This window comes from Rhinolophus ferrumequinum, chromosome 16 (genome assembly GCF_004115265.2).
Source record: "Rhinolophus ferrumequinum isolate MPI-CBG mRhiFer1 chromosome 16, mRhiFer1_v1.p, whole genome shotgun sequence".
Classification (NCBI taxonomy): Eukaryota; Metazoa; Chordata; class Mammalia; order Chiroptera; family Rhinolophidae; genus Rhinolophus; species Rhinolophus ferrumequinum.
Genome location: NC_046299.1, coordinates 29887294 through 29911001, shown reverse-complemented (window position 1 = coordinate 29911001; position 23708 = coordinate 29887294). Strand labels below are relative to the sequence as shown.

The following is a 23708-nucleotide window of genomic DNA, read 5'->3' as shown; positions in this document are numbered from 1 at the left end:
TATTCAGATTTTTAAAAAATGTTTACCTAATATCTTTATTCTGTTCCAGGACCCTGTCCAGGATACTTATCCAGCATACCTTTAGTCATGTCTCATGTCTCCTTAGGCTCCTCTTAGCTATAACAGTTTCTCAGACTTTCCTTGTTTTTGGTGACCTTCACAGTTTTGAGGAATACTGGTCAAATGTTTTTAGAATGTCCCTCAACTGGTATTTGTCTGATGTTTTTCCCATTATCTCTTGGGGTCAGGAGTTTAGGGGAGCAAGACCACAGAGGTGAAGTACCATTTTCATCATATTACATCAGAAGCATATACTATCAGCATTTATCCCTGGTGACACTGACCTTGATCACCTGGCTACAGTAGTGTTTGTCAGGTTTCTCCACTGTAAAGTTATTCTTTTGTCCCCCTTTATACCATTTTTTTATGTTACTGTTGCATTTGCCCTGTTTGACTTTTCTCTTCATTTTATTTTTCAGTCTTCTGAGTTCTTTTTTACATTCATTGCGATACACATGCAGTTCAGTTTTTACTGTCAAATTTTGTGCATTCTATTTGCCCTACTTTTTCCTCCCCTCACCTTCTCTTGACCATCTTTTGGATTGCAGTGTTTTCCCTCTGATACTGTATTTTCCTCTGTGCTAGCTTTTAAGTTTTATACTTTATTTCCTTATTTAAGTGTCTATCCTTGAAAATTCTTAGCTTTTATCTCTGTAAATACTGCTTCTCCCTCATTCTCTCCATTCTCATCTTCTGTAACTGATAAGAGTTATGTTACGTGTTTTCATTTTATCTTTCATGTCTCTTCACTTTTATGTTTTTCATCTTTTGGTCTCTCTTTGCTACAGCTTTATGATTTCTTCTGAACCGTTACCCAGTTCTCAAATTCTCTTTTGAGCAGTGTCAATCTGCAGTTTTAGGGTTTGGGTTTTTTTTTTCCTATAAGTTGTCGTCGTTTCTTAAATGTGTTTCATCATTTTTTATAGTCTCTTGTTTCTTGCTCATTTATAAATTATGTTGTATTTTTATTGCATAGTTTTTGTAATCAGACTGATAATTTCATTATCTAAAGTCTTTGGTAACCTAAATCTGTTGTTTTCTGGCTGTTGCTCATGATGCTTTATTTCCCTTGAGTGTGGGAATTGTGTTCATATTTATAGGCTGTGGATTTTGAAGGTGAGGGAACTCCCGAAAGGATCTGCATCTGCTGTTGGTAGATGCCAAGGGATCCTACCAATCTGAAATCACTTGAATCTCTGGCCTTGGAATTTCTCCCATGGCACAGATAGATTTCTAAACTGAAATTAATTAGCGTGCCAGTTGACTGTGGTTAAAACTTCTTAGAGGAAACTATTCTCCTTATCGTTCTTTTCTTCTTGACTGTAACGGGTTTTGTTGTTATTGCCTCACTTTGCTGTCATATGGATTTTTTTTCCTAGCTTGCCTTAGCATTTATTTAACCCTTTTGAGGTTCTCAGGGTCAGTTTGTATGGACCCAAGACCTAACATGACTAGTAAAAGCCAATATTTTAGCTTTTCCCCTTGCAATTTTTTCATTGAAGAAAAAGATCATTTGTCATCATAGAATTTCTCATTTTCTGGATTTTATTATTACACCTCAAGAATACTTAGGTAATATGCTGCTCTATCCCGACATTTCTTATAAACTGGTAGTTAGATCTCATTGATGAGATTATGTATGATTTTTTTGCAAGAATATTTCATAGATGGTTCTGTGTACTTCTTATTACATCACAACATGAGGCATATAATGTGTACTTGTCATTCAAAGAGGAAACATTTACAACTGACACCTCAAAAATACAAAGGATCATGAGAGACTTCTATGAACAACTGTACACCAACAAATTGGATAACCTAAAAGTAAAGGATAAATTTCTGGAAATATACCACCTACCAAGACTTAATCATGAAGAAATAGAAAATGTGAACATATCAGTAGCAAGTAAGGAAATCATAAACCTCAACAAAGTAAAATCCAGGACCAGATGGTTTCATTGGTGAACTCTACTAAACTGTTCAGGAAGAATAAATGCCAATCCTTCTCAAACTTCTAAAATATTGAAGAAGAGGAAATACTGCCAAACTCATTTTACAAGGCCAGCATTGTACCAAAACCAGACAAGAACACAAGAAAACTACAAGCCAATATTCATAATGGATATAGATGCAGAAGTTCTCAACATAATACTAGCAAACCAAATTCAACAGCAAATTAAAAGGATCATAATCAGATGTGATTTATTTCTGGGGTGCAAGGATGGTTTAACACCTGCAAATCAATTAATGTGATATACCACATTAATAGGATGAAAGCTGAAAATTATATGATCATCTCAATAAATGCAGAAAAAGCAACTTTCACAAATTGGTTATAGGAGGAACACCTCTAAATATATGACAAACCCATGGTTAACATCCTACTCAATGGTGAAAGGCTGAATACTTTCCCGCAAAGATCAAGAATAAGACATAGGAGCGTCCATTCTAACCACTCCTATTCAACATAGTAATGGAAGTCCTAGCCAGAGTAATTAGGCAAGAAAAAAAACTATACAAGTCATCCAAATCCGAAAGAAAGAAGTAAAATTGTCTTTGCAGATGATATGAGCTTATGTATGGAAAGTCCTAAAGATTACACCAAAAAATTGTTAGAACTAATAAACGAATTCAGTAAAGTTGCAGAATGCAAAATCAACATACAGAAATCAGTTCTGTTTCTATACACTAACAACAAACTATCTGAAAAATAAATAAAACCATCTTGTTTATAATATCAAAAATAATAAAATGCTTGGGAATAAAACTAAAAATTACAAAACATTGAGGCAAGAAATTGAAGAAGACACAAATGGAAAGATACCCCATGTTCATGGATTAGAAGAATTAATATTATTAAAATGTTCATTCTACCCAAAGCCATGTATAGATTCAATGCAACCAAAATTCAATTCAATCAAATTTTTGCTTCAATTCAATGGCATTTTTCACAGAAGTAGAAAAAAATAATCCTGAAATTTATATGGAACCACAAAAGATCCCTAATAGCCTAAGCAATCTTGAGAAAGAACAAAACTGGAGGCATCACACTTTCTGATTTTAAACTATAAAACTATATTACAAAGCTATAGTGATTAAAATAATATGGTACTGGCATAAAAACAGATACATTAGGCCAGTGGAGCAGCCTCAAGAGCCCAAAAATAAACCTGCACATATATGTTCAACTAACATTTGACAAGGAAGCCAAGAAATGAGAAAAGAATAGTCTCTTCAGTAAATAGTGTTGGGGAAACTGGTTATTCACATGCAAAAGAATGAACTTGGACTGTGTCTTATACCACTCACAAGAATTAACTTGAAATGGATTAAAGACTTAAATGCAGGACCTGAAACTGTAAAACTTCTAGGAAAAAAAATAGGAAAAGCTCTTTGACATTGGTCTCATTAGTGATTTTTTTGGGTATACATCAAAAGCAAAAATAAAGAAGTGGGACTATATCAAACTGAAAAGCTTCTGCATAGCAGAAACAATCAGCAAAATGAAAAAGCAGCCTATGGCATAGGAGAAAATATTTGCAAACCATCAAAAGAACTCATATAACTCAATAGCAAAAAAAAAAAAAAATCTGATTAAAAAATGGACAAGTGACTTGAATAGATGTTTTTCTAAAGACTTACAAATGGCCAACCAATGCATGAAAAGATGCTCAACATCACTAATCATCAGGAAAATGCAAATCAAAGCCATAATGAGATACTACCTTCTACCTGTTGCAATGGCTGATACTAAAAAGACAAAAGTCAACAAGTGTGGGCAAGGCTGTGGAGAAAGGGGAACTCTTGTGCAATGTTGATGCACATGTAAACTGGTACAGCCACTATGGAAAACGGTGGAGAGATTCCTCCAAAAATTAATAATAGAACTAGCACATGATCCAAAAGTCCCACTTCTGGGCAGATATTCCTCCCCCCAAAAAATGAAATCATTATCTCTAAGAGATAGCTGCACCCCCATGTTCACTGCAATATTATTCACAATAGCCAAGACAGGGAAACAACCTAAGTGTCATCAGTGGGTGAATAGGTAAAGAAAATGTGATATACACAGAAAAATTATTACTTTTAAAATACTAAATATTTTTTAAAAATACGGAAATCTTGCCTTTAGCAACAGCATGTGTGGATCTTAAGGGCATTATGCTAAGGTGAAATAAGTCACAAAGACAAATACTGTATATTTTCTCTTATATGTAGAATCTGAAATAGCCAAACTCAGAAATAGTAGAATGGTGATTGCCAGGCGCTGGGGGATATTGGGAGACATTAGTCAAAGGGTACAAACTTCCATCTAAAACATGAATAAGTTCTGGGGATCTAATGTACGGTATGGTGACTATAATTAACAATATTATGTACATGAAAGTTAAGAGAGTAAATGTTAAGTGTTACCACCACAAAAATGGTAATTACATAAGACAGGTGTTAACTAGCCTCATTAATTTCTCAATATATGTGTATATCAAATCATCACATCGTATAGCTTAAACTTATATATGTTGTATGTCAATATCTCAGTAAAGTTTGGAAAAAATGTGTAGTTGTCTTTATGATAAGGCTGACCAATGGGCACAGGTGTTATCAGCCTGAAACATCCAATAAAGTTCCCTGTCAGCTTCCACCTACTGGTTTTAGCAGAGATTGATAATTTTCATTCATTGCCTCTAGATCTATTATTTTATTAAATGGTACAGAAGAATTACATTGTAATTCTTTCATTCTTTCTGCATTTATTAACTTAGAATATTCATGTAAAGATGAACTGAGAAGGGATTTTTAAGTCAAAGGGTGAATTAATTGCACATATGCTTTTGCCAAATTCCCCTTGATAGGTACTATACCATTTGTATATCCACCTGCAATAAATGAGTGTGCCTGTTTGCTCACAATTGTACCAATAATATGTGTTGACAAACTAAAATTTTAGTCACTCTGTTAGGTAAGAAAAGATACAGTTTTAATTTGTTTCTTTATGAGTGAGGTGACTAAACTGTTGTAATGCAAGTAAGAATGCTGTAGATTGAAAAGCAGTGCTATAAAGTATTAAGTATATTTTTCCCAAATCAAAAATTTCTTCCTGGTTTCAATTTTAGGGAATTTTGTATTTTTAGTATTTTCTAAGCTATGATTTACACTCTAAGAATAGTCTGCTTTGTTTTCCTCTAACCACATGGCCCTCTATTACTTACAGGAATTCAATCTGTTACTTTTTTGACTGCTATCATAAAATATATTGTTGGCTTATTTCACAACTTAAAATCCAGTGTAGACTTAAGAATTCAAGTGCTTTCTTCATATTGATAAGGGTTTCTAAATAATATTTATACTGAGCCATCAGAAGTATGTATTTTTATTTTGCTTTTATATCTAAGTTCCTATAGAGGATGAGACTCAATTTAAAAATTAAAGTCCTGTTCCATAGTGATTCAGTCTTTGAATACCCTTCTGTTATCAGTTTGTAGTTAGACATCTCATTACATCTTCTTTGGCCTTCATTTATTTACCATCTTATGAGGCAAATGACTAGGATACTTTCTCTTTTTTTAACTTTTTATTTATCTTTTTAAGTGTGTTTTTTCCAGGATCCATCAGCTCCAAGTCAAGTAGTTGTTTCAATCTAGTTGTGGAGGTCACAGCTCACGACCCATGTGGGGATCTAACCAGCAATCTTGTTGTTAAGAGCGCTGCGCTCTAACGAACTGAGGTAACTTGCTGCCCCAGGATACTTTCAAAAATAAGGATTTCTTGTGTTTATTGCTGGATTACTGCTGGTCTTGTTCACTAAGATTTAAAAGTAGATTAATTTTAAGAAGTATGTTCAACAGGAAGACTTTCTGGGTGCACACTATATATATATAAATACAGATAGCTGAATTCTAGGTCCAAAACAATTGCATAATCTTGAAAAAAAGTAACTACTAATTATAGATCTAAATTCTGTAAATGTGTTGTCTTCCTTCTCCCTCTTCATTCCCAGATTTCCTGGCTCCATGAATTTTCCTCTTCTTCCTTGTCCCAGATCTTTTAAGCAAATAGGATTTATCTTTTATTTCTTACCTAAGAATTTCCTGAAACAGTCTTGTTTTTATTTTTATACCAGCGCCGTATACCATAAATTTTTGTTCAAACAATGTCTTAGATTATACCTTCTGTCACAGAGTTCTATCATGCTTAACTTTGACCATTTTTGAAAGAATAGCTGACATTGTACTCTATTAAATACTGTACTAAGAGCTTCGTGTGCTTTAATTTTCACAAAAACTGAGGTACATACCTTCATTGAACAGATGCAGAAATTGAGGTCCAGAGATAGCAATTTCTTAGATTCACACAGCAGACTCCTACCTAATCTTCACTCACCTTGTTATGTTGCCTTCTAAGGAAGACTATAAGAGGGTCTCATATAAAAGGAAAAAGAAAGTGAAACAGTAATGTAGAGTCGACTTTCCTCAGGGTTATGGTTACCTGAATTTCATGGTAACCCTTTGTTATTCTCTAAAAAGTAGTTTTTGTTATTAATAAAAGAATATATTAACAATTATATTCTCATAATGGAAAATTTGGAAAATATAGGTATGTTTAAAGAAAATGTGTACTAATTCCTTGGCATGTATGTAGTATGTTCATAATTAATATTGCCATGGTTTTATGTATCAATTAATGATAATTGATGGTGGTGTTTTTTTCATCACACCTTAAAGAACTTTCTCAGCTTTTTATTTTGAAATTCAAAGAATGTAATACCCTAGGCATGGTTTTTCTCCAAAAGCAGCTAAGTAAAACATTGTCTTTTCTCTAAGTTTTAATGTTTCTTGATACTTTCCTAACTTAACTCTTTTATATTAAGCTTCTTTAGACTGATACTGCTTTCTCTTTGTACTTGCTCTGGATACAAAATCTTGTGGATTCTATTCAAGGTTATTCTGACTTTAAATAATCAGTTATAACATTAGTTTTCCTTAAATATCTTTTTCCTTTTAGCTTCTCTCTCACCAGGAACTTACTGCCTACCTGTTGTGTCATGTTCTTCAAAGATCTGGTCAAGGTTTATCAAATAACCCCCACCTTATTGGTATACCAGCTTTTTAAAAATATATAAAGCCTTTGAATAAATTCTTTTGGCTCTGGTTAAAAGGTCTTTTAGCATTCCGTTGTTTTAGATTATAGACTTCAAGTCTAGGTTAAGATTCAAGTCTCGGTTATTAGTAAATATATGCATATAGCAATTAAACTCTTTGTAGCCTCACAACCTCTATAATTTTTACTTAAAATTTCATCAACATGTATCTGTATAGTTTGTAACATACTATCATACATTTGTTAATTTTGCCTTAAAATTTTTCAGTTGTTTAATGGTGTTTATTGTTTGTCCCTAACTAGTTTGTAGGCTCCTTGGAGGCAGAGGCTAGTGTGTTAAATTTTATTTACTTTATTTTAGTACATAGTAAAATGTTATGTGTACAGTAGGTGCTTAATAAGTACTTAGTAGTTGACCTCGTAACCCACAGATACTCTATGGGCTATTCTGTTCTTAAGATAATTTTTTTTCCTTGGCACAAATGATGTAATCATAAAGAACTACTATGATGATCTTTAGTTATTATTCATGGTAATATGCTGTGTATATACACGTGGAAGAATGGTACTCATCTGCTTTCACTCTGGATCTTTAATTCTTCAAGGTTGTTTGTTTTTTGTTTTGTTTTGAGGGTTTTTTAGTCAATTATTATTAATTTAGTTATCTAAAAAATTGTCCAAGGACATAGCCTTCCTTCTCTGTTTACAACCTACTGACTAACTTCTTATTAAGCAGTGTAACTTACAGCCTGAGTTTGCAGGATGTTTGTTCTTACACAAAAATGGTAAAATCTCAGGCTACAAGTTAAGCAAAGATGAAACTTGCATAAGCTTGTTTGAGGCTCTTAGACCTAACCTCCAAAGCCTAGTGTTTAAAAACAGTGTTGAATGCTAGAGAGTTAAAATTCCTTACTATCCCATCAGGATTCACGCATACTTTTAACTCTTAATTGGGTTGGTTGCTGTGATATTATTTCATGTCCTCAATAAAAATCTATATTTGTTAACTTGGGACCATATAGTTAATAACCTTTTTTAAAAGTTCTTTTTTTAACAATGGATTAAGTCAAATACTTGCCACAGTGCTACAGCTAAGTCCTGTGCCATTATTTTCTAGTGCCCTGTGGAACAAATCAAAGTGCCTCGATATACTGCCAGGTACCATGTGCTGAGATAGCTGTGGCCTAGAGAGTCCCCGCGTGATGCCAATCATCATCAAAAAGCATTTTTTAAGCACCTATCTGTACATGGTTTTATCCTAGGCACTGTACAAAACGAGTTAAACAGACATGGCCCCTGCCCCTTGGGAGTTTTCAATCTAAGATGATGCTGACATGGACAGACATAAAGGATATTGAGACAACTGAGCAAACATTGAACAAGAACATAAAGTACTCACATTATGCACAAGCAAAGGGGTAAGTGCATTTTGTGGGACAGTATGTAAAGGAAGCCTGTTGGGACATGAACAGGGTGGGGTAGAGCAGTCAGTCAGCCTCTACCAGGTTAGGTTCGTTTTCATTGGGAAGTTGGGTTTTCATGCAGATTTTATCAAAATAGAGACAGGGCATTCCAGAAATAGAGTGCAACAAAAAGGAGAGTCGGAGCAAGAAGAAAAGTTTAGAACTATATTAATTGGACTCTTTGGCCTCCAAAACTTGCATTCTGGACAGTTTCTGAATTTGAAAGTGGCGTTGATGTTTTGGCTTATTAGCAAGTTGGCACTTCAGTTGGTCAGAACTAGTTCAATGCAAAGTAAAAAGCAAACCTCCACCAATAACCTGAGTAAAAACTTGAATAGCTTCTGCAAGCAGTCTATTTACTTGTTAAATCTCTTGTATAAACCATTGGCAACTTAATGGAAACCTTGGAGTTCATGGGAACTCCAGGTTATCTTATGAAGCACCTATGTATGCTCATTAAATTATGTTCTGTGTTAGAAACTGTAGCACTCATAACATACAGATATTATTTTTCAAGAATTGGTCAGGGGTGTTTTTGAGGATACCTTTCTATCCGTGAGAAAGGTACTAGGAATGTTGAACACTAAGTATTACTTGCCCTTCATTCATTAATTTCTTACCTCCCAAGATAGGCCTTTAACACTATGCATACATATAGACTTGAATTTAAGTCACAGCAGCAGCAAATCTACGTTTGCAGATGCCAGACAAAATTGATTACTTCTTTTTCAGTAGAAATGGACTTAGGAGTTAACCCAGTAGTTTCTCAGTTCACTGTTTGATATCATTCAAATCTGAAATGTGAAAATTTGAATTTACCCAAAAGATTAGGGTGTGGTTATTTTCTTTACAAAACCTTCTTTAGTGTACAAAAGAATTCACAGTATATTTCCTTATATATTTTTATAAATTTTATCGGGGAATATTGGAGAACAGTGTGTTTTTCCAGGGCTCATCCAAGTAGCTGTGCTTCAATATAACTGTGGAGGGCGCAGCTAGCTCCAAGTCCAGTTGCCGTTTTCAGGGGGCGCAGCCCACCATCCCATGGAGGGAATTGAACCAGCAACCTTGATGAGAGCTCGCGCTCTAATAAACTGAGCCAACTTGCCACCCCTCCGGCAGCTCAGCACCAGCTCGCTCTGTTCAGTCTAGTTGTGGAGGGCGCAGCTCACTGGCCCACGTGGGAATCAAACTGGCAACCCTGTTGCTCAGAGCTCGCGCTCTAACCAACTGAGCTATCCAGCAACCCTAGATTTCCTTTTAATTGCAAGCTTCCCTATTGCCCTTTCCGTTATTGGATTTTTCAAAACATATTTATACAAAGCTTCTTCAGTTGCCATCCATTGTGTAAATACAGTACTGTTGAAAACATAAGTGATGAAGCCCACTGAGGCATTAAAAATTCAATAATGCCTTTTTAAAATATTGAAACTTTTTTATGCCCTTATATATTTAACTTGTAAGGTACATTTATTCATATTTCTTCCTCCCCATTAGAATTAAAGTTTTCAAGGGTTAGAGTCTGGCCTTTCCTCACTTTCCATAACTCTTTGTGCTGTAATTTGACAATAAGAAGAATCTAGTGACTGTTGCTATTTTGCTTTTGTGACCCCCAAGGTATGGGATAGTAAGACACACATGATAAGCTTCTTAATAGTAGGGTATGATTTAGGGACTGTCATCCATGGGACTTCAGTGATTGTTCTTATTCATTCAATAGCTAACCTAAATAATCGTTAGCTCTCAGAAATACCTCCCCTCCCTGGGTGGCAGTGTATTATTCTAATGGTATGTTTACCATTTAACCTTCCTTTTAATTATTAAACTAATCCTGGACTAGTCTGTCTGGAAGAGCCGTGAGAGGTTTAGGCAAAATAAACTTAAGCCGAAATCCTAGACAGAATTCTGTTAGAAAAACTGGAATGAAGGACCATAAAATTCAGCTGGTTTCTTAATCCAGCACATCTTTTGCATATGACCCAAGGCATGTGTAGAAAATTTCCAAAAAAGAGGGAGGATTTTGTTTTTTGCTTCTGCTTTTTGCAGAATTAATTAATTTTTGCACATCATTCAGGAAGAAAATTGAAAATTGAGCTCATTGCGTTAGAACCTTCTGAGATCTTTAAAGGAAAAGAATTCAAACATCTGTAGATTGTCGATGTTCATGGAAGGTACTGATGGATTACTTTTTAGGAATTATGTTTCATCCAACGTTTTTAGGAATTAAATTGCTTTACTCTATCAATAGACAATTCCAAGTGCCCAGTTGAAAAGAAGAGGGTAGAACGTTTAAACCTTTACATGCCCTTATATATTTACATTGGAAGCATGTAAAATACCTTGTTTCCTTATAAATTCTGATGGTAGAATATAGTCTTATCAGTTGGGCTCTGTACACAATAATGAAAAAGGAAGACAGAAATTTTCCCTTTGGAGCTTTTGTTATAGTTCAGGAGTCAGCAAACATTTTTCTGTAAAAAAAAAAACCAAAACAGACTTAGGCTTTGTATGTAGTCAGTGCTCCAATAAAACTTTATTTACAAAGACAGGCAGCCAGCTGGATTTGGCCCATGGGCCACAGTTTCCCAACTGCTATTCTAGTAGGTAGAAACAATAAGTAGAGTAAGAGTAGATTAGGTGATAAGTGCCAGAACAGAGTAATCAGATAGAGTGTGCAGTGAGGTAGAAGTTGGCAGGGTGGGCTCACTGAGGTCAAGAAAACGAGGAAACAACAAAGGAGACTGACAGGTTAGTAATGGCTGGAGCGGGGGTGTCCACAGTTTTTTCAACGTTTTTCACCAAGGGCCGTATGCAGTAAAATACACAAACAGCTGGGCCACTCACTCGAGGTGAAGTACATATTGCCTCAGCTGGTTTATTTAAGTAAACTATATTTTTGGAATTTGCTGTGGGCCAATTAACAATGGATTGCGGGCCGCAGTTTGGACACCCCTGGGCTAGAGAGATGGTAAGAAAGCCAAGAGATGGGGATGTCCTGGAAATGCAATGAAGAGCCATATAGCAGGAAGAAGGGAACATCTGTGCCAGATGTTGCTGATAGGCCAAGTAAGAGGAAGGTTGAGATTAGACCATTGGATTTAGCTATGTGTAGATTGTTGGTGACCTTCATGATTAGTTTTGGCGGAGTAGGTTCAAGAGAGAATTGAAGGAAAGAGTGAAAACAGATAAGTCTTTTGATGAATTTTGTTGTAAAGGGAGCAAAGAAATGGAGCAGTGGGGGGAACAAGGATCAAGTGAAGAGTTTCTTGAAGATAGAAGAAATAATAGTGTGTTTGCTTGATGGAAATCATCCAGCAACGATTTGGGGGGGGAAATTACGGGGCAGAGTAGGAGAGAATTGCTGAAGCTGTGGCTTTGAGTTGGAGAGAGGATGGGATCTAGTATATACGTGAAGGGATTGACTTCAGATGGGTGTGATGTGCTGTAGAGTCTGTAATTGTTTTCATGTGCCTTCAATTTCCTGATTAAAGAATAATCAGAGAATATGAAAGTTGAAGTGTTGTCTTTAACTTTTTAGGACCATCCTGTGAAGGATCTTTGGTGACTCATTAAAATGACATTTATTGTGCCTTCCAAGGAAGTTATAAACGTAACTCAGCCAATTTGCATATTTTAAGGATTAACCCTACATTATGAGATTAAATAATGATGCACGTAATGCCTGTGGCACAGTGCCTGGTATCATGTAGACACTGAAGGAATGCTAACTATTTTTAGAAGCTATAGCGTCAGTATGCTGAACTAGGTTTACTTTATCTCAGGTCCAAAAAGATACTTGGTCATAGTTTTAAATGTTATGTAAGTTAGAATTTGACAATAGTAAGTAAATATGCTAAATTTAAATCATAGGTTTTTTCATGTTTCTCGTAGTGTTCTATCTGCTTCACAGTGTGGTCCCTTTACACAGTGACTAGTGATATTATGGCTCCAATGATGAGGGGGAAATGTTGATCAGGGGCTCAATAGATGAATGCTTGTTCTTATATGTTTAATTATTTTATCATCATATTGCTATGCTAATTTCTTTGTACAATTAAAATAAATTGGTTTTGTGTATAGCATCGTCCTGTAGATTGTAAGCCCCCATACGGTAGGTAATAACTCTTACACATTTCTAAGAGAATGTCTCAAGTAATAGGTTGTAGTTAGAGGGTTTTCAACAAATATGATGATTACTAAATGAAGGTTTCATATTCCTTTGGTTAAACTTAGATATTCAGTTCTTTAGGCTTTGCTCTAATTTAGGCCTACGACCCTTCCACTATTCTGGAAAATTCTGGAGCTAAATTATATTGGGCTTAATGAAAGTTATTAGCATACCTCCAAATGTATCTATTCCAAATAAATTCCAGAGGGAAACTTGGAGTAACCAAATTTCACAATTAAGCACATAATAATAGAAGCATAATTGGCATGCACAGCTGTTAGAATACCATAAAAACTGGTATCATGATCATTAAAAGAAGTTTGTTAGAGAATAATACTCATCTAAATATAGCATATTGAAAATCAAAGTAAGATTGACTTTGTGTAGCTACAGAAAATAGCCTTAGTAACCTACGCACACTATACCAAGGAAATAATAATGAGTAAAGTCAAAGAAGTGTTATTCTTACCAAGTGCTAGAGAATCTAATTGTGACCAGGAACTATTTGGGAAGAGCAAGCTGAAATAGCCATTTCATTCTGTAGCAGCCAATGTGATTAAAAGAAGAGAGCTATTTCCTTTATAAGAAGCAACTGTGTTCGAAGCTTTAATCTTTGGTTTACTGATAAAGGTAAAAATTTAAAGAAGTTATTTCTTAGAATTTAGAAAGTAAAACTTAGCTATTCATGCAAATGACTGAGAAATTCTAAATCTATTCAAATCTAGGCTCCCATCACATTTATCACAGTTATTTCTAAAGCATCAGAACATTCAACTTCATAAAAATATTTTAGATGTATGAAAAGTATTGAACAAGTCATTTTCTTTTTTTGTCTTGTGTTGAAACTTTACTTGTTTTCTTTGTATCATAGGTCCCGTGGTGTATGTCTTGGATCTTGCAGATAGACTGATCTCAAAAGCCTGTCCCTTTGCTGCAGCAGGAATAATGGTTGGCTCTATCTATTGGACAGCTGTGACCTACGGAGCAGTGACAGTGATGCAGGTTCACTATTTTACTATATTCAGTGATGCTACTTTGGATGAGTTTTAAGATTATTTTGAACAAGTAATAACATTCTCATGGCTTAAAAATAAGAAAATATATAAAAAGCTATCTAGTGAAAAGTCTTCTTCCTCCTGTCCTTCATTTGCCCAGGCTCTCCCTCACCTTCCCAGGTAGCCACTATTATTAGTTCCATATACATTTTTCCAGAGTTTTCTTTATGTATATACAAAAATATACATATTCTTCCACACACACTTTTTTTTTTTCCCAAAAAGATGCATATTGGGACCTTCCACTTATATTTTTATTGAAAAGACAACATGGTAGTTAACTTTTTTCCCCCAGCACTGGCTGAACACCTTTTAATCACTGATACGTTTAATCCTTGCAATCTTGGAAGAAGCATTAGGATTTTCCTTTCCTTAATCTGCAGCTCCTTAAGGGAGACCTGGTCCCACAGGCAGCTGGAACATGTTATCCTGGAACAGTGGAACCTTAATATCTAACCTAGTTCCACTTTGGCATCTAGTATAAAGACAACCCCCACAAGCGTTGTCCATTCTTAATTACACTACACTTAATTATCCTAAATTCTAACTAAGAAAACCTATTAGTTCATCACTGTTCCATCCTCTCATTAAAGTAGGGTTCTAATGGGCAGTGCTTTAAAAGACCAGGACTTAATTAAAACTCTTAGCCTTTCAGCACTGGGGAACTGCAGGCCTGACTGCATATGAAAACCTAGCCTTTAACTTTTACGCAGAAAAACATACAAACCTTTCTCTAAACCTACAGTTCCATAGGCCTTTTATACATGGATAACAAACTCTTAGAGAAGGCGTTGATTCTATAGTTCCTGAGTATCACCCCAAAATTAAAGTCTTAAAAATAATCTGTTTTTAAATCTTGCGACATGAAACCAGAATGTACATGATCATACACAAGGTTTGCTGACTGCATTGACCAAAGTTAAGCCAGCCTCATTGCTTGATTCACCTTTCATTTTTTTGTCCTTGAGTCTGACTATAGTAGCAGGTAGTATACTACGGGTGTTGTACTATCCTATTTTCTTTATAGCATTTATATTTGCACACTTATTTGATTTGATTATCTCTTATCTCCACAAGACATCAATTTAGCTCACCCTTTAATCCCCAGCACCTAGCCCTGTGTCTGGCACTTCATCAGTTCAGTTGAATGAATGCATGCATGCGAGTAGGCGTGCACAGTACTGGCCTCCGCTTGAGCAGAGACTCTCTTTGCTTTAGCTGTAACAAGTGGGACAGTAAGCCTTTGCTCAGTTTGCTCTATTTCCTTTGTTGTTTCCTCATTCTTAGACACTTGGTTGTAAGGTTTTTACTACTGTCCATGAGGAATAAACTTTCCCTAACTATAGTCCATACCTGAATATTCATTCTGCTTTATATTTCTAAACCCTAAATTCTCAAAAGAATATATAACCCAACTGAGGAATTTTTCAGATTTCTGAATTTATTTGCTAACACTTTGAGAATGTTTAAATTGTATTTAGTTATAACATTAAAGTGATCATTATGTTGAAAATAATAAAATGATACAAAAATGGAATGTCCTGCAAAAGCACTATAGATAATGACAGTCTCTGGGCTAGTCCATTTTTGCCACCAGTGTGGGGTTAGGGTTTATAAACTCTTCTGAACCAGACTATTTCACTTTAGTGCAACTCAAAACAATTTTCTTTCACGTAAGATGTGAAGTTGTTAGGTTTCTACCTGGAGACACAGAAGAATATCAGGTACTGATACCATGGTTTTTGACCATTTCGAAGAGGCTTTAATGTTACATGTTGGTTGATAAGTTAACCAAGTGCAAGTCTGGGCTCTATCCCTAGCTGAAATTTTAAAAGCACCCATTTTGGTCTTCTCCACATACTGTTATAAAATATTTTTACCTGGATCAAATCAATATTCTAGAATTTCAATTTGCCCTGACCATTCTCAGCTTAACCTTATTTCATATCTCCTTGTAGTCCACCTAAAAAAAAAAAATCTCCCATAATAGCTGACGTAAGGGCATCTCGTTTTTTAAAAAAAAAATCCCATTTACTTTTCCATGAGCTTGCTTTTATGAGTATATATTGTCTCTGGCAGCTTTTAGTCTTCCTTACCTTCTTTTCTTCCTCCTCTCCTTTCCTGTACTTGCTTCTTTTTCCCTCCTCCCTATCAAAAATACAGACAGTCCTTTCTAATTTTTGATTCCTGGCTTATTTCTCAAGTGTGATCAGGAAAACTATTGTATAGAGGCTTTTACAGTACTGTCTTCCTACGTTTAATTTTTGAGTAGTTGAGACTTCTGGCTAAAGGGGAGATCATTTGAGACCTTTGAAAGAGACTTTTCAGGGAAATTGTCTAGTTAAAAATAAGAAGCTCACCAACAAAATGGTGATGTTGAGAGAAGTATTAGGCCAAGATTTATCAGCAAATGAAAGGGTTTTGCTGGGGAGGGAAGTATGGAGATTCACAAATACGAATTAATCATGTACTTCTTGCCCTCTGGGATCTAAACCAATTGAGAAATAGCCCCAAAACCCAGATGGAAGGGGAAGGATTGTTTTAGCTTCATTACCCAATAGATAAGGCACCCAAGGGTTCCTGGATTGGAAAAAATGACTGGGACCTGTAGCCAAAAGTCCTTTCTCTAGCCCCCCAAATCCAGACCTTGAAACTGCATTTTAGGAGTGATGGGTCTGGAGAGCAGGCATTTAGCCAGCCAGAGACACCTCACTCTATCCCAGACACCACTGAGAAAGAGCCAACGAGAAGTGAGCTTTCAGACCATCTCCTGAAGAGCTATCCTTCCCCTTGGCTGGCTATGCTTACCTCCTAGTAGGAAGAACAGGAAAACAGTGCTCTGCTGGAAGACAAATAGGACCTAAAATTATAGCCCATTCTAACCAAATCAATTAAGAGGAATGGAAGCAAGAACCAGAATGGAAGCAAGAACCAGAAGTTCCCTTCCCCTGTATTGAAATATAATCAATAGGGATCAACCATTTTTAAAGCTTTTGTTCCAATGTAATATGAAATCGCTTGGGAGCTTTTTTTATCCCTTGAGTGAGACACTTCTTACAAATAAATCAGGACTAATAGCTTTCCAGCTTATTTTTAAAACTTTATTTCTGTATTCCTTTGGTAGTTAGCATTTCCTCTAAAATGAATTGAGCTCAATTCAAGCATGCAACATCCCTTCATTAAATAAGGAAATGATTCTAGCAAATGCTATTTTTGTTTCACAGGTTGTAGGCCATAAAGAAGGTCTGGATGTTATGGAGAGAGCTGATCCTTTATTCCTTTTAATTGGACTTCCTACTATTCCTGTCATGCTGATATTAGGCAAGATGATTCGCTGGGAGGATTATGTCCTTAGACTATGGCGCAAATACTCAAATAAACTACAAATTTTGAACAGTATATTTCCAGGTAAGGCCCTGAATTGTGGTTGTAACAAGCATGCCAAATTAATCTTGTGGAGAATCCTAGCATGCAAACATACTGTAGCTATTCTAATTTATAAGTACAATACTCTGCATTTTTTTTCTCTAGGAATTGGTTGTCCTGTTCCTCGAATTCCAGCTGAGGCTAATCCTTTAGCAGATCATGTCTCTGCCACCCGAATTTTGTGTGGAGCACTTGTCTTTCCTACTATTGCGACAATAGTTGGTAAACTGATGTTTAGTAGTGTTAATTCTAATTTACAAAGGACAATCTTGGTAAGATGGATTTAATATTACTTTTTTCATATGACTATGCAAAAGAGAATGAACTGTATATTTGTTTTAAAAGAAACCCAATAGGACTGTATAAATATTCTGTGGCTTCTGTGCCTTTAACTTGCTTGATCCCCACTGTCATCCAATAACAATAAAAAGGGAAGGAGCCACTGTAGGAGTTCTGGCCTCCCGGAACTGCTATGGGTGATTTCTCTCCTGGAATATGCGTGAATCATCACCCCCGTCCTCCTGCCAATGAGATTGTGCTGAAGAGCTTCTGCTCTAGGGTCAGACTGCCCGGTTCAAATCCTAGCACAGATACTGCCTTGCTGAGAAACCTAACTCAAATATGACTTCTCTGTGCCTGTAGAATGGAGATAGTAATGGTAGCTGCCTCAGGATTATTGTGAGGATTAAATGAAATAATTCATTTGAAGATCTAGCACATAGTAAGCCCTCATATTGTTTGATGTCATTATTATTATTTTCATTTCCCCTCTGGTGGCAGCCTGCACGTCGTGCCCAGGCATTCCCCGACATACCCAAGTGGAAAGAAGATTACTCAGATAGGATAACAAGGCAGGCCTCTCTGACCTGTTACCTGTAGTGTCTCCCCCATCAAACGCCCTCGTTGAAAAGAGAACTGTTTAATTTACAGTCACTGTACTAGCATCAATGCCTATGTCTTTTGTGATCTGCGTAAACTTACTATCATGTTTCTCTAAATCTGCCATATAAAAACCTCATTTTCCTTTTTATTTTAGGGTGGAATTGCTTTTGTTGCCATAAAAGGAGCATTCAAGGTTTACTTCAAACAGCAGCAATATTTACGTCAGGCACACCGCAAAATTCTAAATTATCCAGAGCAAGAAGAAGCATAAAACTTTAACTTCTAGTTGTTCTGCAGTCCTCTCATCCTTATGAGTCTGTTGTGTTGTTTTGATTCCATCATTAATGCACAGTAGTGGAGACCTGTGTTAAGCTGCTGCTCCCCAAGTTTTAAGAAATATAATAAAAGCACTTAGGGCAAGGGAAATCCTCTCAGTAATCACGGAACCTAAGGCTGGGATTTGTTTTCATTATTCTGTATGTACTTCTTTTATGGCAGTCATCTGAACCACTACCTTAGCATGGTAAACCTGGGCTTTGTTCCTTTTTTCTCCAGACAGAAATGTAAAGATCAAACTACAAATATTGAAAAGTGCACATGCTATTTTATTCAGATGCCTTTTTTGTACATATTCATGTTCAATGTTTTCTTAGAATCAGACTCGATGAAGGTACTATGAGGATTTTTCTCACTGGCATAATTTGATTTCATGTTAAACAGTAGTATATGTTAATATGAGGAAATGTAAATTAAATTAGTTATAAATAAATAACCAAAAATGTATGTAAACATTCACATGATTATCTGAACAAATGCAATTTTGTTGTTTTTCTTAACCCATGTGATGTCCTCCAAAATGTGTAGGGTAAAAATTCACAGGGCTTCCAGATCACTTTTTTCACTATTAAATTTTATTTATATAATGTTGACATCTCATAGTTCATAATGTAATTTGGACTCATGCAGTCTTAATTACTTTGTGTGTGTGTGTGTGTGTGTGTGTGTGTGTGTGTGTGAAAGAGAGAGAGAGAGAGAAGCAAGAAGCAAGAGAGAGTGACATCAGGTCCTTCCATCACTGGAATAAGGTTTTTAAATCCATATTTCTAGAAATTAGAGCTGCCAGTTTCTAGTAGTTTGAGCACAGAGAATGATTTGCAAAAAAATCAATAAAGTTATTTTACTCTTGTCTTTCATTGATTCAGTTATTCAGGTATTTGCTGGTCCCCTCCTATTGGCCCATGCATTGTGCAAAGTGCTAAGTGCTATGGGATGCAGTGGTGAAGACGACAGACTTGGTTCCTGCTTTTATGTAGTCTACAGTCTAGTTTCATTCAAAAGATAGAAAACCAGCAGTGAGTAAACCAAGGTGAGGCCTTGAGCTCTTTGTTTTTACACCAGTCAGTGAGGAAATAATTATGAAAATAAGCCTTGAGTAAATATTGCTGTCACTGTTTTTGGCTTAAGTCAATTTATTTTTTAAAAACTCAATACTAATGTTTTTAGATTTTAATTGCTTGCCATACTGATGAAGGTAGCACCTTAATAATCACTGTTTAACTAGTTTTGTATTCATTTTTCAAAAGCAATTATTTAAGCCATTTCAATGGCCCTTTTAATGTTGTTCAGCAATCTGAATGGTCTTGCAGTTATTTTCATTAATTAAAATTTTTAAAGATAGTTCCAAAAACCCTATTTATTTTCTTGTTTACAGTATCTAATGCATGACGATAATAAACGTTTCCCCTTACTGAAGTGGCTACTTCTCTTTAGGGTTGTAGCAAATTTAGATCAAGCTATGTTAGATTGCAATAATATATGCTAACTTTAGTAATTTAAGACTGGTACATTTTTATCGTGTAAATGTCTTAATTTTGAGTTATAACATGAAGTTGATGTGAATGGCTATTGAACATTCAAAGTTGTAATTATTTGGGGAGGAAGGGAATATTTGACAGTAAGCCTTATTAAGAACACTGCTACAGTTCTGAAGGGGAAATGAAAATCTATGATTATATATAAAAATAGATTATATATAGCTGTAATTATAAAATATATTGGCTTTTCTGTCATTTTCAAGATGAAAAGACACTACATACTTCCTGCATAATTTTATTACATAGAACAGCTTTTAGGCAGTCCTTACTAAAGTTATGTAAGCACACAGTTCCCCATCTACTACTTTATCCCCAAGATGGGGGTGTAGCCGCTTGGGTTTATTGGCATCAGGGCTTATGAGGGCCAGAGAAACAACTCTGATCCATTGGGGGCAGGGGAGAGGGGTTTCTAGGGCTGTGGGGAGGAAATTGCAAGTGCCTAGGGACCAAGAGTGGCCTGTAGCCCTGGAACCAAACGCTTTTAAATCTAAAGAGCCTTAGCTCAAGAAATGCCATGTACCAGCCTCTTCAGAAAGATGGCCTGCACCACCATGAAGCAGCATAAGCTGACTAATGGTGGATGGACTTGGCTTCAAATGCTAATTCTGCTTTAATAACTTGGCAAGGTGACTTAACTTCCTCTCAGCTACAATGTTCTTCATGTAGTATTACTGAAATGCAAGTAATACTGAACCTCAGAGACTGTTTCTAGGATTAACTGAGAAATTGAAAAAAAACAGGCACTTGAGGCTCGAAATAGCCCCTGCAGAGCAGTTGTTGTTTCTTAATAGCTAAATAGCCTGTTCCCCTCTAGGAAAAGGGAATGAAGAAGAGGCATTAGGGGACAGGTTAAAGGGGTGCTGTAGACTTTGGGGATGGGTGAGTATACTTTGTGTTTTCTAGGTTATTTTCACACTGCTTTTACTGTGTTACTCCTATAAACTTTAATGTTTTAAACCTCTTTTATGAAATTCAGTGAAAACTAGAATTCTCTTTGCAGAAGTTAACTTATCTCCGAAGTGGCTGAAAATATTGTTCATCATTACATGATTATCAAATGACTGTGAAGAATATAAAATTAAACTTAGTGACTTAATTAGTCACTGCCTTGCTAACTGTGCTGTAATTTTTTCAAACGTCTTTTTAATATAGCAGATTATCTAAGACTGGATGGATTAGGTTAAAGAAAGAATTTTTATGTTCTTCAGGTGTACTTTGTTGAAGAACTGTCCAAAACGTAATTTGTTAATTCTGTACCTACATAATTCTTTTTAAATCAGTTATCGAAATAGTAGTTAGATTTTTCTTTTAGTAAAAATAATTATATTTGTAAAAAAATTATTAGAGGAATTGTCTTAATTTTGTAATCAGGATAGCTTAAATTTTAATTATGTTCTAATTTTTTTTAACGTATCCCCTCTCATACCCTCAGAGCCAGTTGGACTATGATCAGAAAAGCAACTCAACAAAAGCTGAGAGTGCTCTCATGCCATGGGGTACCTTCAAGTATATTCAAGTGGGTTGGGACACATGAAAAAACAGCTTGTTTCCTCTGAGTTACTAAGAACTTAAGTTTCTGAACAAGATTAGAATCTTCTAAAATAAGGACAAAGGCCCTTCCATCCATGGGGATTGTATGGTTTCTAGGTCATTTCATCACATGGGTCTGAGACAGACTAGCCGAGGAGAAACAGCATAGTCAGACCGTCCTGGATGCATATTCTGATACTTTTAACTTCATTGTATCACAAGTTATTTTACCTCTCAAACCCTCAGTTTCTTCATCAATAAAATGAAGATTATAAAACCTATCTCTTGGGTTATTGTGAGGTAACATTCTAGGACAGTTGGAGATACAGAGGAACTAAGTAAATCTGTGCCAATTTAAGTAGAGGTTTGTTTGCCCAGCACGTTTCGTTGGTCCCCTGGGATCTCAAAGTTGCTTCTTCTCTGCTACCCACCACCCCACACACCCGTTAGAAATGGTAGCATGATGAACTGTATTGTTTAATTGCCTTCCTGGAACAAAGATCCTGAGCAAAGGGTTTGCAGCTGAATGGCTGTAGAAGCTGTGGGCAAGCACCAGAGGTGAGGCTGTCATTCTGTCAACCCCTTGTGGCTGTAAGCATCACACTGGCAACAGTCTGTCAAGGTTCCCGTGTCAACAACATACACCACCTTACGATGCTTGTTGAGCGCCTGTGAGCCAGGCACTGTGCTAAGTCCTGGGGTAAAGTGGGGCATAGCCTGCTTTGAGAAGTTTCAAGTCTTAAAAGAGTACAAACAGGTCTTAACATAGTCTTCCTGTGGTGTTTCCACCACAAGAATGAGATCTGTAATGGTGGGGATTTGTTTTTACTTTTGTTTACTGTATTCCACAAATGAACCAAATTCATGTGCCACTGTGCAATACTTTAAACCCTTAGAGGATGGGACCTGCTTAAATAGTGACTGTCTCTAGTTTAAAGTTAGCAAGAAACAATTACAGCAATTGAGAGGTGATATGTCCATGGTCTTTTAATAATACACATCAGTGTTTATCAATTTAGATCATTGTACACCAAAAATAAGACACGTACAAGTACACAAGGTCCAGTCATGAGAGCAAAATCACACCAGTTATTTGAACAGGGAAAATGTAATGCAAGGAATTGTTCACTGGTAGGATCTAAATACTAAAAGGAGTAAAAGGGGACATTAAAAGTAGCAGGGACAGGGAAAGTAGCTGCTACCTCTAGGCTGAGGGAGAGTAGACCTCTTTTCCCCCCAAGACTGATTCAGACCCCTCTGAAGATGAGTGGCCACCACTGGTACCGTGAAGAGTGACAGGAACTTGACAGGGCAGGCTGGAGCTGGTCTTTAGAAGCTGAGCTGGTGGGGAGAGAGAAGCCTGAGGGTGCAACTAGACATCACCCGGGCTGCTGGTCTCCTGGGCTCCGTGCTAAATGGTCATAATGGAGGCCGGAACCTGGAAAGAAGGTGTCTGCCTGACACAGTAGCCTTGCAGTGTCACTCCAGTGCCCTCAGGTGAAAAAGTCTAATGTTCCAAAGGAAAAATGTTTACAGAATCCAATTCAGTGTCACAAAGTGGCAAGAGTGGATTTGGAATTAAGAGACAGTAAGTTGGCACATGTAACCAGTCACCTTTGTGACTCCTAGTCAATCTGACACCCCTCACCCCACCCCCACCAAAAGGAAACATAATCTTGACCTCTTTTCAGTTAATAACTTAGTATTTGGCAGTCGTTTAATCCTGATACATTTGATTCACAGAAAGGGCCATAGTGATTTAACACCATAAAATCCAGGATGATGAATGGGCCATTTTTGTATATTCTGGTTGGGCTACAAATTGGTATGGAGGGCAAGTAGACAGCATCTGTCAAAACTACCAATGTGTGTACACTTTGCCTCAGTAGTTCCAGTTCTTAAGTAGTTCCTTAAGATAATACTTGCACTTAAGTATAGCAACATAATCTATAAAGTTATTTTTTTGCAACACTATAGTAATAAGAGAATTGGTTAAATAAATTATGGCACATCCACAATGGAATACTGTGCAGCTATAAAAAAGAAGGAAAGCTGTTTACATACTAATGTGAAAATATTTCTAATGCATATTGTTAAAAGGAAAACAATCAAGATGTAGAATAGTGGTTATAGTATTTTACCACTAGTGGAA

At 36.2% G+C, this 23708-nt stretch overlaps 1 protein-coding gene across 1 annotated transcript in view; it reads left to right on the top strand.

Annotated features, from left to right (window-relative positions):
- MARCHF5 (membrane associated ring-CH-type finger 5) overlaps positions 1-19340 on the top strand; it is a 43922-nt gene extending 24582 nt beyond the window's left edge. The window contains exons 3-6 of the mRNA XM_033130844.1: positions 13661-13791; positions 17069-17252; positions 17376-17542; positions 18307-19340. Of these exons, the coding sequence (XP_032986735.1) occupies positions 13661-13791; positions 17069-17252; positions 17376-17542; positions 18307-18423 (599 nt within the window). The 3' untranslated portion in view covers positions 18424-19340. The remainder of the gene's footprint in view (positions 1-13660; positions 13792-17068; positions 17253-17375; positions 17543-18306) is intronic.
- The last annotated feature ends 4368 nt before the right edge of the window (positions 19341-23708 follow it).